Source organism: Impatiens glandulifera, chromosome 6, assembly GCF_907164915.1.
Source record: "Impatiens glandulifera chromosome 6, dImpGla2.1, whole genome shotgun sequence".
In the NCBI taxonomy this organism is placed as follows: domain Eukaryota; kingdom Viridiplantae; phylum Streptophyta; class Magnoliopsida; order Ericales; family Balsaminaceae; genus Impatiens; species Impatiens glandulifera.
In genome coordinates, this window is record NC_061867.1 from 4761431 (window position 1) to 4776261 (window position 14831).

Below are 14831 nucleotides of genomic sequence, written 5' to 3' on the forward strand. Positions count from 1 at the left end.
TTCTCTCTATGTAGAGAGTAAAAACAAATAATCTCTTGTTTTAAGACTACATGCATTGAAATGTTAATAGTTAATGACATTTGTCATTTACCTAGTATCTCAAATCCATTTCACAATTCTCTTTCTTTAGAATAGTCCAAGTGTGATTCATTCTTTGTTCCCTCCACTTATTTCCTTTAAATTAAAGCATTTTTCACCTACATATTAAGCCACTATAATTAAAATATGAAGTCTTTTACTTTTTTTTTAAAATTTGGATATTACAGGAATACGCCTCCACGTGTGAATTAGAGCATGACCGTCAAAGATAATATCATTCCAAACTTTCTCTTCGGTTCTTCTAACTCTCGAAAAGACCCTAGCATTCCTTTCCATCCATACTTGATATACAATCACCCCAAAATAGCACAATATTAACTAAAAATGAGCTTCCCTTGGCCTTTTCAATCATTAAATCCTTTATTTGGTGTCAATATATAAGGAAATCCAGTAACACTATAACTTTAGCGAACTATCTTCATATTTTAGCAATAAACAGACAATCACCAAACAAATGATTTATAGATTCTTCCTTCCTTGAACATAAAATGCAGCAAGTACTTGAAATTGACATATTTATGGAAACAAGCCATATGATGAATTGATGACGCGAGAGGATCTTGGAGGACCACACCACGGGCACCCACTCTACAACTGCCCCCTCTCTCAGATTACATCCCACACTTCGCTGAATTTTAGTCTTCCGTCCTCATTGTCTTCCTATGAGTGCAAGTCAACTTTCGTGAAACTAGATACTATTAAGGTGCTCGAGTACTCGCCTCCCGTCCGGAATACATCAAAGAAGTGAGTTCCAATTCCCGTCTCTAATTTCCTTAACCGTGACAGCCATACAATCCCTTTAATTCGAACGTTTCAAAATTCTTCCTTGAGTATGATTTATTTGGTTTTTCAATCACAAGTCATGCCAAAACAGCGTACCCGACCGTGCCCCAACCGAATGTCAAATAACAAAGTAATGCTGATTTTTAGTTTTAAAAAACAGATCAAATGTTAGAGACTAAAGTAAAGTAAAATGGTTGCATTGAGAATGAATTTGCTTGCCTTTTGGGTTCATGGTGTATTGCATACTAAACAGAATTGAATTTTGAATTAGAATAAGTTTTAAATGGCAGTGGCAAAGACCATTTCAAGATGTATAACATGTGGTACATTTTCATTTTTACATTGCAATCTCAAATCTTTCTCGATTTTTGAAATATTATAAACTTAACACATTTATTGAATTATTGAGATTTTAATCTTAACACATTTATTAAATTATTGAGAACTAAATTTACGTTTATAAACTATTCAATTAATATTTTGTCCGACCTTCTAATTTAATTTCCGTGCATATAGGACTAAATTATATTTTTATTTTGTCTTATTTTTAAAATAAATTATTATTTTTGTATGTGATTTGTAGTTGCAAATAAATGATTTGTAACAACATTTGCAGATAATATTTCATATATTTTTTTTAAGTAATTGTGATTTTTAGTAAATATGTAATATTAAAAAAAGTTAGTAATAAAGATATACACATCAATACAAAATATATAAACAAAAGAGTGTAAAATTAAATGGATGATTATTTCCATATATGTTATTTAATATATGCGGATTAAATTTTATCAATTTAGCAAAATAATTGTAATAATAATAATTTTATTACAAAATCAAGAAAAATTTTCTTTACTTCTTTAACTTTGAGCCTGTAGTGAGTAGCCCTAATACAAACTTTGAGCCTGTGAGAAACCCTAATACAAACTATAGCTTCTGCAGTGAAAAATCCTTCTTTCATTGTCCGATCTGTGAAGATGTCGCTGTTGCCGGATGATATTCTACCTGACATTCTTTCTCGGTTGCCTGTTAAGAGTCTACTCCGTTTTAGTTTTAGGTGCGTATCTAAATCTTGGCTTGCCCTAATCAGTTGCCCTGATTTCGTCTTTTTCTGTGGGAAGACAATTTTTATCGTGTGGATTTTGATCCCGATGAAGGCGTTCTTCAACCGGCTGTGGTCAATAACCATCCGTTGAATAGTTGTCCTGTGATGACTTTAATTATGGAATTGTGCCATGGGAATTATGATTGTGGAATTATGTTGTACGGGTCTTGTGATGGCTTACTCTGCATGTCAGATGCCAATTCCATTAACGATTTCTTTATTTGCAACCCATCAACTAGAAAGTCTAAAAAATTACCTTACGAATCGGTTGAATTACCAGATATAAATAACATTTTCTACGACTGTATTTATCGATTTGGTTACGATAACACCAACGATGATTACAAGGTTGTGAGACTTGCGTTTCGTCAAAAAACTTTTAGAGGAGACATCGACGAATATGAGGTGAAGGTTTATAGTTTGAAATCAAATTCGTGGCATAGGCCAGAGAAGTTTTCTCAATGTCCGAAGATGGGGAGCTTTGGAGATTCAATAGCTGGTGGAGCTCTGCACTGGATCTCATATGTGAAAACAGCTACACCAAAGAAAAGATTGATTGTTGCTTTTGATCTTGGAACAGAGAAATATAGAGTAATTCCACAACCAAAATACGCTGGCCCTCATTTCTTTTTATATTTGAATAATTTAGGTGGATGTCTTTCATTGAGTTGTCAGTACGAGTCATCGGTTGTGGAAGTATTTTTGCTGAAAGAATATGGTGGAGAAAATGAGCATTGGTCGAAATTGATTACAATATCACCGACAAATCCTTTTGTAATTTTTTACACTGTGAAACCTATTACTTATTCAAAATGTGGTAAGAAAGTACTTTTGAACATTAATTCGAGCCTTATTTGGTATAATTTAGAACAACAGTCATTTGAGGAAGTTAGGGTTCGTGGTATGGAAGATATAACTCAAGTACAAACTTGCCTTGAGAGTCTCGTCTCTGTCGATTTTCCACCAGCTGTGTGTATCTCATACTAAGAATCATCGAGAAGAAGAAAAAATGAATCTGTGAGTAACACTAGATTAATTTGATTTACAAAAATAAAAAATGAGTTTCTCTTTAATCTCCAGATTTTTGGTTTTGCAGGAACAATTACTTATTAAAGGGTTCAAGTTGGCGCTATAATTCCTACAAGGTGTCTAGATTAATGATTAAATATGTGTATTTATCTCTGTATACTATTTTGCTCATTATGTTTACAATGGTGGATTGGTATAAAGAGAAAGTTTTTGAATTTTGATAATTAAGTTAATATGATTATGTATTATTTGGAAAAACTTTTTTGTCGTATTTATTGTACATGGATCCAAATGAGATCATAAAGAGGAGTATTTCAAGATATGATATTGTCGTGCTATACAAGTGATCACTTAATTCCCTTTAATATGTCTTTTCACTCACAATTTTAGAATATGATTGATATGGAGAACTTTTTGTGGGTTAGAGAACATGAAGAAAGATTTGACGAGGGGTTGAGTCTGAATTCAATATTTGTGTTTTTCTATGTCACAGAAAAGAGGTGGAGGTGCTTGAGCGCTGTAGAAAATTGATGAAGTAACAGATGATATGTTAGAAGCTAAAGTAAAGTTAATGTCTGTTTAATACTTGCTTTTGGATTCTTGGTGTATTGCTAATGCATACTGAAAATAATGGAATTTTGAATTTGAATAAGTTTTGAATGGCAGTGACAAAGACCATTTTAAGATCTACAACTTATCTTAGATTGGAGATTAATATATCTTCACATTGCAATCTCAAATATTTTTTTTTTCTGCTTCTGAAATATTATTAGTTGTTGCTGCTGAAGTTAGGGGTGTCTAAACTGATCATTTCTGTAAATGGGATGATGTTTATTTTTCTATTTGTTATCCCTACTAGAATCAAGAGCCATTTTTTACATTAGTTTGGCTATGCCTATTTGAAAACATTATCTTTTTCTGGATGAGAATATGGATTCTGATGTGGATACCCTCATAATAATTCTTTTTTGAAATGATACCCTAGTCAAGATTGGGGCGGTTCCGATTGCTCCACAATATAAAATCTCTTGATCTCATTTTTATAAAAAAATATATTCTTAGACAAGTTGATTCTCCAGTATTTTCTTTAGATCTAGTATTGTAACTGGTGTGAAAAAAAATAAGTATGCCTATCACCCAGTTTGAGTCAACTCGACCTGCTAATTAAGTTGCTTGATACTTTGATAGAGGATGAGTAACTCATTTTATTTAGAAGTTCACTGTACAGTCTGTACAACGAGTTCCCATTCATCTTGAAGTTGGGTGCATAATCATCATTCCATTTTTGTTATGTTTTTTAGGCTCTTCATTTTAGTGGCCAATTAAAAAGAACGTGGAACCTAGAAAATTATTGAACCTCCTCAACCTAGATCATGATGTTTCCCTTATAAAGTCATTTGCTGTCAAATCTAGTTTTTGTGCCAATGGTTTACATCCATATCTTTTTCATGATTTTTCACTTTATCATTATGTTTTACATTCCTATTTTGATTGTATCACTTATATGGTATTTGTAATTGTATCATTTCCATAGTAGATGTTTGATGATATAGGGTGCATGGTTTCAATCAAATTGTATTTGTTTGAAAATTAAAAATGTATTTTTTTAAAATTAAGAATTGTTTCCTCAAGATGACCAAAAACTTCATTTTTCAAGTGTTGTTAGTAAAAATATTATATATTTATGATAAAAAATTAAGGTAAAATATTGTGTATTTCAAATCATCTTAAGTGTCTTCTCCATTTAAGGTGTATCTAAATTCTGGCTTGCCTTAATTCATAGCTCCTATTTGGTCAAATTGCATCAAAACAAGATTAACTTTAGTCTTCATAAGGAAATGTAGGAGTGTGATAACATTGCCATCTTCTTCTTCTTCTAAGGACAATTATTTATATACAAACTGTGTAGTGAATTCTTAATAACTTGAGTCTCTAAGCTTAAGAGATCACAAATACTATATCTTTCTATCTTAATTATTTTAAGCAAATAATAATTATGCATGTTGCTATGTGTTTTGGACATGTGTAGCTCTTATTTATTTATTTGAACTTCTTCTCTTTTTATTAGAGAAATACAATATTTTAGACAAAAACAAAACAAAAAAAGAACAAAAAAAATAAAGCCCCAAAACAACATAAAGAAAGTAATGCTTTATTTTCATTTAAAGTAATTTGCTGCTTAACTTGTTTGAAGGGTATATATTGTTTTATGTAATTGAGTGGTTTAGTTTCTTTTAAAAGTTATATTCCTTGAGTGTAGTGTTTTGGTTTGTATTATTATTATTATTATTACAAGTATCTGATTTGAAATGCTTATAAATTGTATTGATGTGGTTTGATAGCTATATTCTGGATTATTGTTTTGTTTGTATTATTATTAAAAGTAGCGAATTCAAATGATTATAAAAGTTATTGTTTGTGTCATACTATGAATGGATATAGTCAAATGTTCTATAAAAGTACTTGATCTAATTTTCTTTGCAGCTTTAATTGGATTGCAATTTTATTTTTACATATTTATTTGATGAATATATATAGTTAGATCTATCTGTTGATCAGAAAATTTCTACAGTTTGGTAAGTTAGAATTATTATTTAGGGAATGATGTATTGGGACTCTTGATTTATGATTGATAACCATCAAACTTTTAGAACATTTAAAATTTATGGTTATTTAGTTTTAGGTCTGTAAAACACTATAAAAGATTTGGGATGGTTTATATCTCTGAGCATAAAATCGGACAACTTTAGTGATTCAGATATTAATGGGACTGATATGATGCTCTTTATTTGTGTGATATTTGGATTAAACATGTCGGATTTTCTAGCAAAGCAAGGGAAATGGTGATGTTTTTTAATATATGTTCTTATCAAAAATGATTTTTACTTGTTCAAACCTGCAATCGGATATAGATTGATTCTTTGAAGTTCTCACTTGCATAGAAAGTCTCGTTACCATCGATGTTGTAGCAGTTGTTATTGCAAGTAGCTATAACCAATGCTCATGATAAGAAGAATCTTAACGAAAAAGAGGAAAATTAATAATATATGAGTAGACTATATACATTTATGTTAAATTTCATTTAGAAGTTTCAGATGGGTTTCTCTATGTGTTTTGGTTTGTATTATTATTACAAGTATCGAATTTCAAATGTTTATGTACACTACGAATCACAATCGAGATAGACAAATGTTCTATTAAAGGATTTGATCTAATTGTCTTTGCAGCTTTAATTGGATTTCTATTTTATTTTTAAATATTTGATTTGATGCATATATAGTTAGATCTATCTTTTGATTAGAAAATGTAGAAGTTAGAATTCTTGATTTATGATTGATAACCATTAAACTAAAGATGACATTTGAGGTCCATTTAAAAATGACACTAACTGAGTTGAGTTTCAGTAAGAACGGGGACTCGACGAGTGATCTCATTGTTATTTTGGAATATCTTCATGCTCGGTGATCTTACATTTTTATGTTTCTCATTTTGTTTTTCATTTTTTCTTCATTTTTCATGTAACACATTTTCGTTACTTTAATCTTACTTTATTTATAGTAACAAAGTTTAAAAAAGGACTAATTCTATTATATATTATTATTTTACTTTAATTTTAACTTGTACTAATGTTATCTATATAGATTTAATCTTCTTTGGAATTATTTATAGAGTAACAAAGAATACCAATGTGATTAAAAATTGTAAGGTATCATTAATTTTGGTTCCTTGATGTGAATTCTGACCAATCAATAATGAAGTAGGCTAGCTAGGTATACTTTAGTGGATAGAGGAAATGATATAAAATTTATCCTCTTCAATTATATATTTATTTAATGAATTCTAAGGAGTTTGTCGGATAATAACGCATCATCTTTGGATCATCGTCATCTCCAAGTGTTGTTACGATACAATTTGTCTTTTTCATGTATATACTTAATTTATTCAACTCCAAGTAGTTTGTCGTATTCGCATCTTGTTTGGATCCTCGTCATTAATGTCTTGAGCATTGTCTCATACAAAACGGAATCATTGGATATTGGCCCACATCAACATCATCCACGACATTTGGCGGCGCTCACCATTGATGATCGATTTCATTTCTCAATTGACTTTCTACATTAATTTTCGAGTGAAGGAGCAAAAGAACAATATCAAACTTGACATGAATTAGGATTACAATTTGATCCATTTTCTAAAATAACAACACTTTACCCTTCTATTATAAGAATCATATTAAATAATAAGACTTTTAGAGGACATCATGAATGGGAAAAAATGTCAATTATCCATACAAATTTATACAAAGATTTGCAAGAAAAAGAAATACTATTTTTATGCTACATATTCTCCTTCAATTCTAGTAAGTATATTATTTCAGATGAAATCTTTAATTTTGGAGATTTTTTTTTATGATATCCAAATTTCAATTTAATTACATTTAACATTGAGCTTGTATAGTGGTTTATACTTGATGTTTATTCTTTCTCTGTTTTACATTCGTTCTTATTTATAAATTTATATATATTCGTTTTTGTAAAAAAAAAATATTTTGGATGAGTCATTTATATCCTAACAACAAAATTATATATATATATATATATTAATATATTAATATATATATTTTGGAAACTCAACGAGAGAAAGTGAGTACCAGAGTTTTTTTTATTTTTAAGACAAAAACAGATTTTTCTCCTAGCTAATTTAAATCAAACAATACAACAAAACATGAATAAACAAAAAATCAGAAAAATATGAAACAATATTACAATAGCATGAAACACTGGTAAAAAATCGACCTTTACCGAAGGTTTTACCGAAGGTTTTTACCGAAGGTTTTATAAAACTCTCCTAAATACTCCCGAGAGGAACAAATCTTTCGGTATTAAAAATAGATTCCGAGAGGGGTGTAAAACCTTCGGTTTTACTAATTAGTACCGAAAGTTCTTTGTAGAACTTTCGGTTTTTACCTTCCCAAAAAACCAAAAATAATTCTAAGTGTTGGATGTGGGTTAATTGCGAAGGTGTTTTTTTTAAAAACACCTTCGTTTTTGCAATTCCTGAGATTTTTAATTGCGAAGGTTATTCAAAGAACTCTCGGTTTTACCTTTTTTGAATTCTTGTTTGCGAAGGTTTTTTTAATAAACCTTCGGTTTTGACTCATCCCAAAACAATTAAAAATAATTCTAAGTTTGGTGATGGTTATTTCCGAAAGGTTTTCAATAAACCTTCGGTTTTGACTAGTATTAAAACCGAAAGTAATATGAAAACCGAATGTTTATTTGAAAACCTTCGGTTTTGACCAAGGGTAAAAAAAATCGGAAAAAATTCTAAGTATGGGTAAGGGTAAAAACCAAAAGTTTTTAAATGAACCTTCGGTTTTGACCCTTGTTTAAAAATATCGGAAAAATTTCTAAGTATGGGTAAGGGTAAACACCGAAGGTTTATTTGAAAACCTTCGGTTTTGACCCTTGTTTAAAAAAATCGGAAAATTTTCTAAGTATGGGTAAGGGTCAAAACCGAAGGTTTATTTGAAAACCTTCGGTTTTTACCGAGGGTAAAAAAAATCGGAAAAAATTCTTAGTATGGGTAAGGGTAAAAACCGAAGGTTTTCAAATGAACATTCGGTTTTGACCCTTGTTTAAAAAAATCGGAAAAATTTCTAAGTATGGGTAAGGGTCAAAACCGAAGGTTTATTTGAAAACCTTCGGTTTTTACCAAGGGTAAAAAAATTGGAAAAAATTCTAAGTATGGGTAAGGGTAAAAACCGAAGGTTTTCAAATGAACCTTCGGTTTTGACCCTTGTTTAAAAAAATCGGAAATATTTCTAAATATGTGTAAGGGTCAAAACCGAAGGTTTATTTGAAAACCTTTGGTTTTGACCAAGAGTAAAAAAAATCGGAAAAAATTCTAAGTATGGGTAAGGGTAAAAACCAAAGGTTTTCAAATGAACCTTCGGTTTTGACCCTTGTTTAGAAATATTAGAAAATTTTCTAAGTATGGGTAAGGGTAAAAACCGAAGGTTTATTTGAAAACCTTCGGTTTTGACCCTTGTTTAAAAAAATCGGAAAAATTTCTAAGTATGGGTAAGGGTCAAAACCGTAGGGTTATTTGAAAACCTTCGGTTTTTACCAAGGATAAAAAAAATCGGAAAATTTTCTAAGTATGGGTAAGGGTAAAAACCGAAGGTTTATTTGAAAACCTTCGGTTTTGACCCTTGTTTAAAAAAATCGGAAAAATTTCTAAGTATGGGTAAGGGTCAAAACCGAAGGTTTATTTGAAAACCTTCGGTTTTTACCAAGGGTAAAAAAAATCGGAAAAAATTCTAAGTATGGGTAAGGGTAAAAACCGAAGGTTTTCAAATGAACCTTCGGTTTTGATCCTTGTTTAAAAAAATCGGAAAAATTTCTAAGTATGGGTAAGGGTCAAAACCGAAGTTTTATTTGAAAACCTTCGGTTTTGACCAAGGGTAAAAAAAATCGGAAAAAATCTAAGTATGGGTAAGGGTAAAAACCAAAGGTTTTCAAATGAACCTTCGGTTTTGACCCTTGTTTAGAAATATTAGAAAATTTTCTAAGTATGGGTAAGGGTAAAAACCGAAGGTTTATTTGAAAACCTTCGATTTTGACCATTGTTTAAAAAATCGGAAAAATTTCTAAGTATGGGTAAGGGTAAAAACCTTAGGTTTTTAAATAAACCTTCGGTTTTGACCCTTCCCAAAAACATTCTGTTTAAGGTTAGGACCGAGAGGTTTATTCAAAACTTTCGCAAATACACATCAAAACCGAAAGTTAATGGTATAACTTTCGGTGTTACTACTTCCTAATTTGTTAAATTATTTTGTTTTTAACGTACTAATCTAAACTCCTAACTAATATAATCAATTGTTTGTTGTATTTTAAAAATTAATATTGTGTTTAATGTTAAAATGTTTATGATTGTGTTTGATTATTATAGAGAAGTGTATTTGAATGTTTATGTTTGATTATCTTATGAATGTGTGTAATGTTTGATCATATGGATTGTGCAATATTTTAAGGATATCAAATGTGTTAAATTAATGTTGTTCAAGGTCATTAGAAAGTGAGAAATCATTTAATTTAACAATTTGTCAAGTGATAATTCCGAAAGTTATATAATTATCTTTCAGAAATAGCTATAAAAAACGAAAGTTAATGATATAACTTTCGGTTTTACCTTTCCCCATAAACATACTGGTTAAGGTCAAACACAATAAACTATATATATCTACTACAATAAATTATTTATTTCTGTCAAAAATCAAACCAATTGTGTTTTGTTGGAAAAGTTTATCAATAAGAATTATATAATCAAGAAAAAGTTATCATTTATTTTTTACATTTTTATCAAATTTAATTATTCTTATCTGATCTCATTTTCTTCTTGCATTGTACAGTCTGTAGAAGATGTCGCCGTTTCCGGATGAGATTCTAGCAAACATTCTTTCCCGATTGCCTGTTAAGTGTCTGCTCCGTTCAAGGTGTGTATCTAAACCCTGGCTTGCCCTAATCAGTAGTTCCTATTTTATTAAATTGCATCTGAACCGATCAGTCCAAACCAAGAGCAACCTCGGCCTCCTCATGTGGAAAGGCAATTCCTATAGGGTGAACAATGATTCTCTCGACAACGGCGTTCTTCAACCTATAGAGGTTGATAACCATCCCTTGAGGTGTTATAAGAATTTTGGGACCTTTGGGGATCCTGTGATGGCTTGCTCTGCATGTCGAATGACATTGGAAATGTCATTTTATGGAATTCATCAACCAAAAAGTCTATAAACTTGCCTTCCACACCAATTAAGATTACCATTGGTGGTAGTGAGAAGAAAGACTTTAGAAATACTTTACTAGAGGAGTTTATCGATTTGGTTATGATAACATCAATAACGATTATAAGGTAGTCTCAGTGGTGATTGCAAAAGATGCTAGAGGAGGAGACGCCTGTTTTGAGGTTAAAGTTTATAGTTTGAAATCAAATTCCTGGCGTAAGTCAGAGAATTGTCTTCACTGTCCGGACTTGATAAGTACCGGAGGTTCAATAGCAGGGGGAGCTATGCACTGGATCTCAAATGTGATATCAGATTCAGAAAAGGAAAGCTTGATTGTTGCCTTTGATTTTAGGACAAAGAAATATAGATTAATTCCACAACCAGAGTTTCGTGGTCTTAATTCTTATTTATATTTGGATAATTTAAGAGGATGTCTCTCGTTAAGTTGTCAATACCAATCGATGAATGTGGATTTGTTTTTGTTGAAGGAATATGGCGAGAATAGTGAATATTGGTCGAAATTTGTTACAATGTCACCTATAACTCCCTTTGGAATTGTTCACGTTGTGAAACCTATTGCCTATTCAAAAAGTGGTAAAAAAGTACTCTTAGAAGTTTATTTTCAGAGGTTTGTTTGGTATAATTTAGAGCAGGAGTCAGTTGAGGAAATTAAGGTTCATGATATGGATGATTACTTTGAAGTTTTCACTTGCATGGAAAGTCTCGTCTCTGTCAATGTTGCAGCAGATGTAACCAATGCTAATGCTATGAAGAATCTTCATGAAAAAGAGGAAAATAATATGTGAGTAGACTAGATACATATATGTTAAGTTTGATTTAGAAGTTGGAGATGAGTTTTTCTTAAATTTCCAGATTTTTGTTTTTGCAGGAACAATTCTTTTATCGAAGGGGCTCAAGTTAGTGCTATAATTCCTAAAATGTAATCTACATTAATGATTAAAAATTAATCAGGATTTCAATTAGAGAAACTTATGATTAAAACTTATGATACATATATGTGAGTTTTTCTCGTCTCTGTCAATGTTAATGATTAAAAATTAATCAGGATTGCAATTAGAGAAACTTATGATTTTAACATTTGTTTAAGGAGAATTGATTCAGAATGTTTGATTTGGTGGTGACTGATTTGATTAAATTGTATTGATGTGGTTTGAAAGCTATATTCTGGATTATTGTTTTGTCTGAATGATTATTAAAAGTATCGAATTTCAAATGCTTATAAAAGTTATTGTTTATGTGTCATACTACGAATGGATATAGCCAACTGTTCTATAAAAGTATTTGATCTAATTTTCTTTGCAGCTTTAATTGGATTTCAATTTTATATTTACATATTTATTTGATAAATATGTAGTTAGATCTATCTATTGATCAGAAAATGTCTACAGTTTGATAAGTTAGAATTCTTGTTTAGTGAAGGATGTAAATGAGCTTTATTGGGACTCTTGATTTATGATTGATAACCATTAAAATTTTAGAATATTTAAAATTTATGGTTATTTAGTTTTAGGGCTGTAAAAAACTGTAAATGATTTGGGATGTTTTATATCACTTAGCATAAAATCGAACATTCATATATGCTAGATTTTCAGATGTTAATGGGACTGATATGACGCTCTTTATTTGGGTGATAGTTGGACTATAATATGTAGGATTTTGTGAAATGGGGTGTTTGTAAATATATGTTCTGATCTAAAAATGATGTTTACTTGTTCAAACCTGCAAACTGTTCCGATATAAAATCTGACTGATTGTGTTCCAAATTACAAAGTGTTGTTAAAAAAGAGTTAGACTATTTTTGCATATACTTAATTTATTCAACTTTAAGGAGATTGTCGTATTATTATCTTGTATTGATCCTCGTCATTAATGTCTTGAGCGCTGTCTTATACAAAACCGCATCATTTGGCGGTGCTGAGCACCATTGATGATTGATTCCATTTCATGGTTGACTTTCTACATTTGGTCTTTAAATTGGAATATTGAAGCTTAACTCTCTTCGTTTAGATTATCCTAACAAATAAAAAATGACTAAGTCTATTATTTTTTATTATCCTTTTTTTATACTATTTTACTTCTATTCTCACTTGTACTAAAGTTATTTATATAGATTTAATATTATTTGGAATTATTTATAGTAACAAAGAGTAACAATGTGATTAAAAAGTCTAAGGTATCATTCAATTTAGTTTCTTGATGTGAACCTTGGACAATCAATAATGAAGTGAACTAGCTACAATTTGTCTCCTTCAATTTTATACTTAATTTGTTGAATTATAAGGATTTTTTTGGATAATATGGCATGATCTTTGGATCATCGTCATCTTCAAGTGTTGTTTCGATACCATTTGTCGTTTTCAAGTATTAAACTCTAAGGAATTTGTCGTATTCACATTTTGTCTGCATCCTCATCATTAATGTCTTGAGTTGTCTCTATTGCCGGTTGAGTGTCTGCTCCGTTTAAGGTATCTAAATCCTGACTTTCCCTAATTAGTATCCCCATTTCGTTAAATTGCATCTGAGCCTGCAGTGAAAAACCCTAGTACAAGATATGGCTACTACAGTGAGAAACCCTAGTACAAGCTATAGCTGATGCAGTGAGAAACCCTAAAATAAACTATAGTTGTTCATCCCTTCTTTTATTGTCCAATTTGTAGAAGATGTCGCTGATACCAGATGAGATTCTAGCTGACATTCTTTGTCGGTTGCCTGTCAAGTGTCTGCTCCGTTTAAGGTGTGTATCTAAATCATGGCTTTCCCTAATCAGTAGCTCCCATTTCGTTAAGTTGCATCTGAGCCCCATTTCGTTAAGTTGCATCTGAGCCGACCAGTTCAAACCAAGAACAACCTACGTATTTTTATGTGGAAAGACAATATTTAACGAAGGATATCTTCCACCGGTGGCAGTCGATTACCTTCCGTTGAGTTGTCTTGTGATGTCTTTGATTATGGAAATGCGCTTTGCGGATTATGATTATAATGGTGGAATTTTGCTTTGCGGGTCCTGTGATGGCTTAATCTGCCTGTCAAATGCCATTTCCATTAACACTGTCTTATTATGGAATCCATCAACGAGAAAATCTATAAAATTGTCTTACCCATCAGTTGATCTCCGAGATAAGTATGAAATTGTCTACAACTGTACTTATCGATTTGGCTACGATAACACCAATTATGATTACAAGGTTGTGAGAATGGTGTTATATTCAAACATTTTAAGAGTAGGCAGTCATAGTTTGAAATCAAATTTGTGGCATAAGTCAGAGACGTTTCCTCACCGTCCAAGGTCGGAGAGCTTCGGAGATTCAATAGTTAGTGGAGCTCTGCACTGGATCTCGGTGGAATCAGATTCAGAAATGAAAATCTCTATTGTTGCCTTTGCTATTGGGACAGAGAAATACCGAGTAATTCCACCGCCAGAGTTTGTTGGACCTCATTTCCGTTTTAATTTGAATAATTTAGATGGATGTCTTTCGCTAAGTTGTCATTACGAGTCATCGTTTGTGGATGTATTTTTGCCGAAGAAATATGGTGGGGAAAATGAATATTGGTCTAAATTGATTACAATATCACCAACAAATCATTTTGTATCTTTTCACACTGAGAAACCTATTACTTATTCAGAATGTGGTAAGAAAGTACTCTTGAACATTGATTTTCTAAGATTTATTTGGTATAATTTAGAACAGAAGTCATTCAAGGAAATTAGGGATCATGGTATGGGAGATTTATCAGAAGTACATATTTTCTTGAAAGTTTCGTCCCTGTCGATGTTCCGCCGGCTGTTTGTATCTAATACTAAAAATCATCAAGAAGAAGAGAAAATGAATCTGTGTGTAAACTAAATTAATTTGATTTACAAATAGAAAATGAGTTTCTCTTTAATCTCTAGATTATGGGTTTTGTAGGAACAATTACTTATCAAAGGGGTTCAAGTTGGTTCTATAATTCCTACAAGGTATCTAGATTAATAATCAAATATATGTATTTTATACTATTTTGCTCATT

At 31.0% G+C, this 14831-nt stretch overlaps 3 protein-coding genes across 3 annotated transcripts; all 3 read left to right on the forward strand.

The window, feature by feature from the left end:
* Positions 1-1859: 1859 nt before the first annotated feature.
* On the forward strand, positions 1860-2974 carry LOC124942972 (F-box protein CPR1-like). Its single transcript, XM_047483539.1, has 2 exons — positions 1860-1995; positions 2040-2974. The coding sequence occupies exons 1-2, from the start codon at positions 1860-1862 to the stop codon at positions 2972-2974; spliced, it is 1071 nt and encodes a 356-aa protein (XP_047339495.1).
* A 7466-nt stretch (positions 2975-10440) lies between these two features.
* LOC124942973 (F-box protein CPR1-like) lies at positions 10441-13645 on the forward strand. The gene is made up of 4 exons (XM_047483540.1): positions 10441-10737; positions 10931-11604; positions 11692-11719; positions 13481-13645. The coding sequence occupies exons 1-4, from the start codon at positions 10441-10443 to the stop codon at positions 13643-13645; spliced, it is 1164 nt and encodes a 387-aa protein (XP_047339496.1).
* A 132-nt stretch (positions 13646-13777) lies between these two features.
* LOC124942974 (F-box protein CPR1-like) lies at positions 13778-14794 on the forward strand. Its single transcript, XM_047483541.1, has 3 exons — positions 13778-14453; positions 14508-14560; positions 14732-14794. Exons 1-3 carry the CDS (start codon positions 13778-13780, stop codon positions 14792-14794), a joined length of 792 nt encoding a protein of 263 aa, XP_047339497.1.
* Positions 14795-14831: the final 37 nt, after the last annotated feature.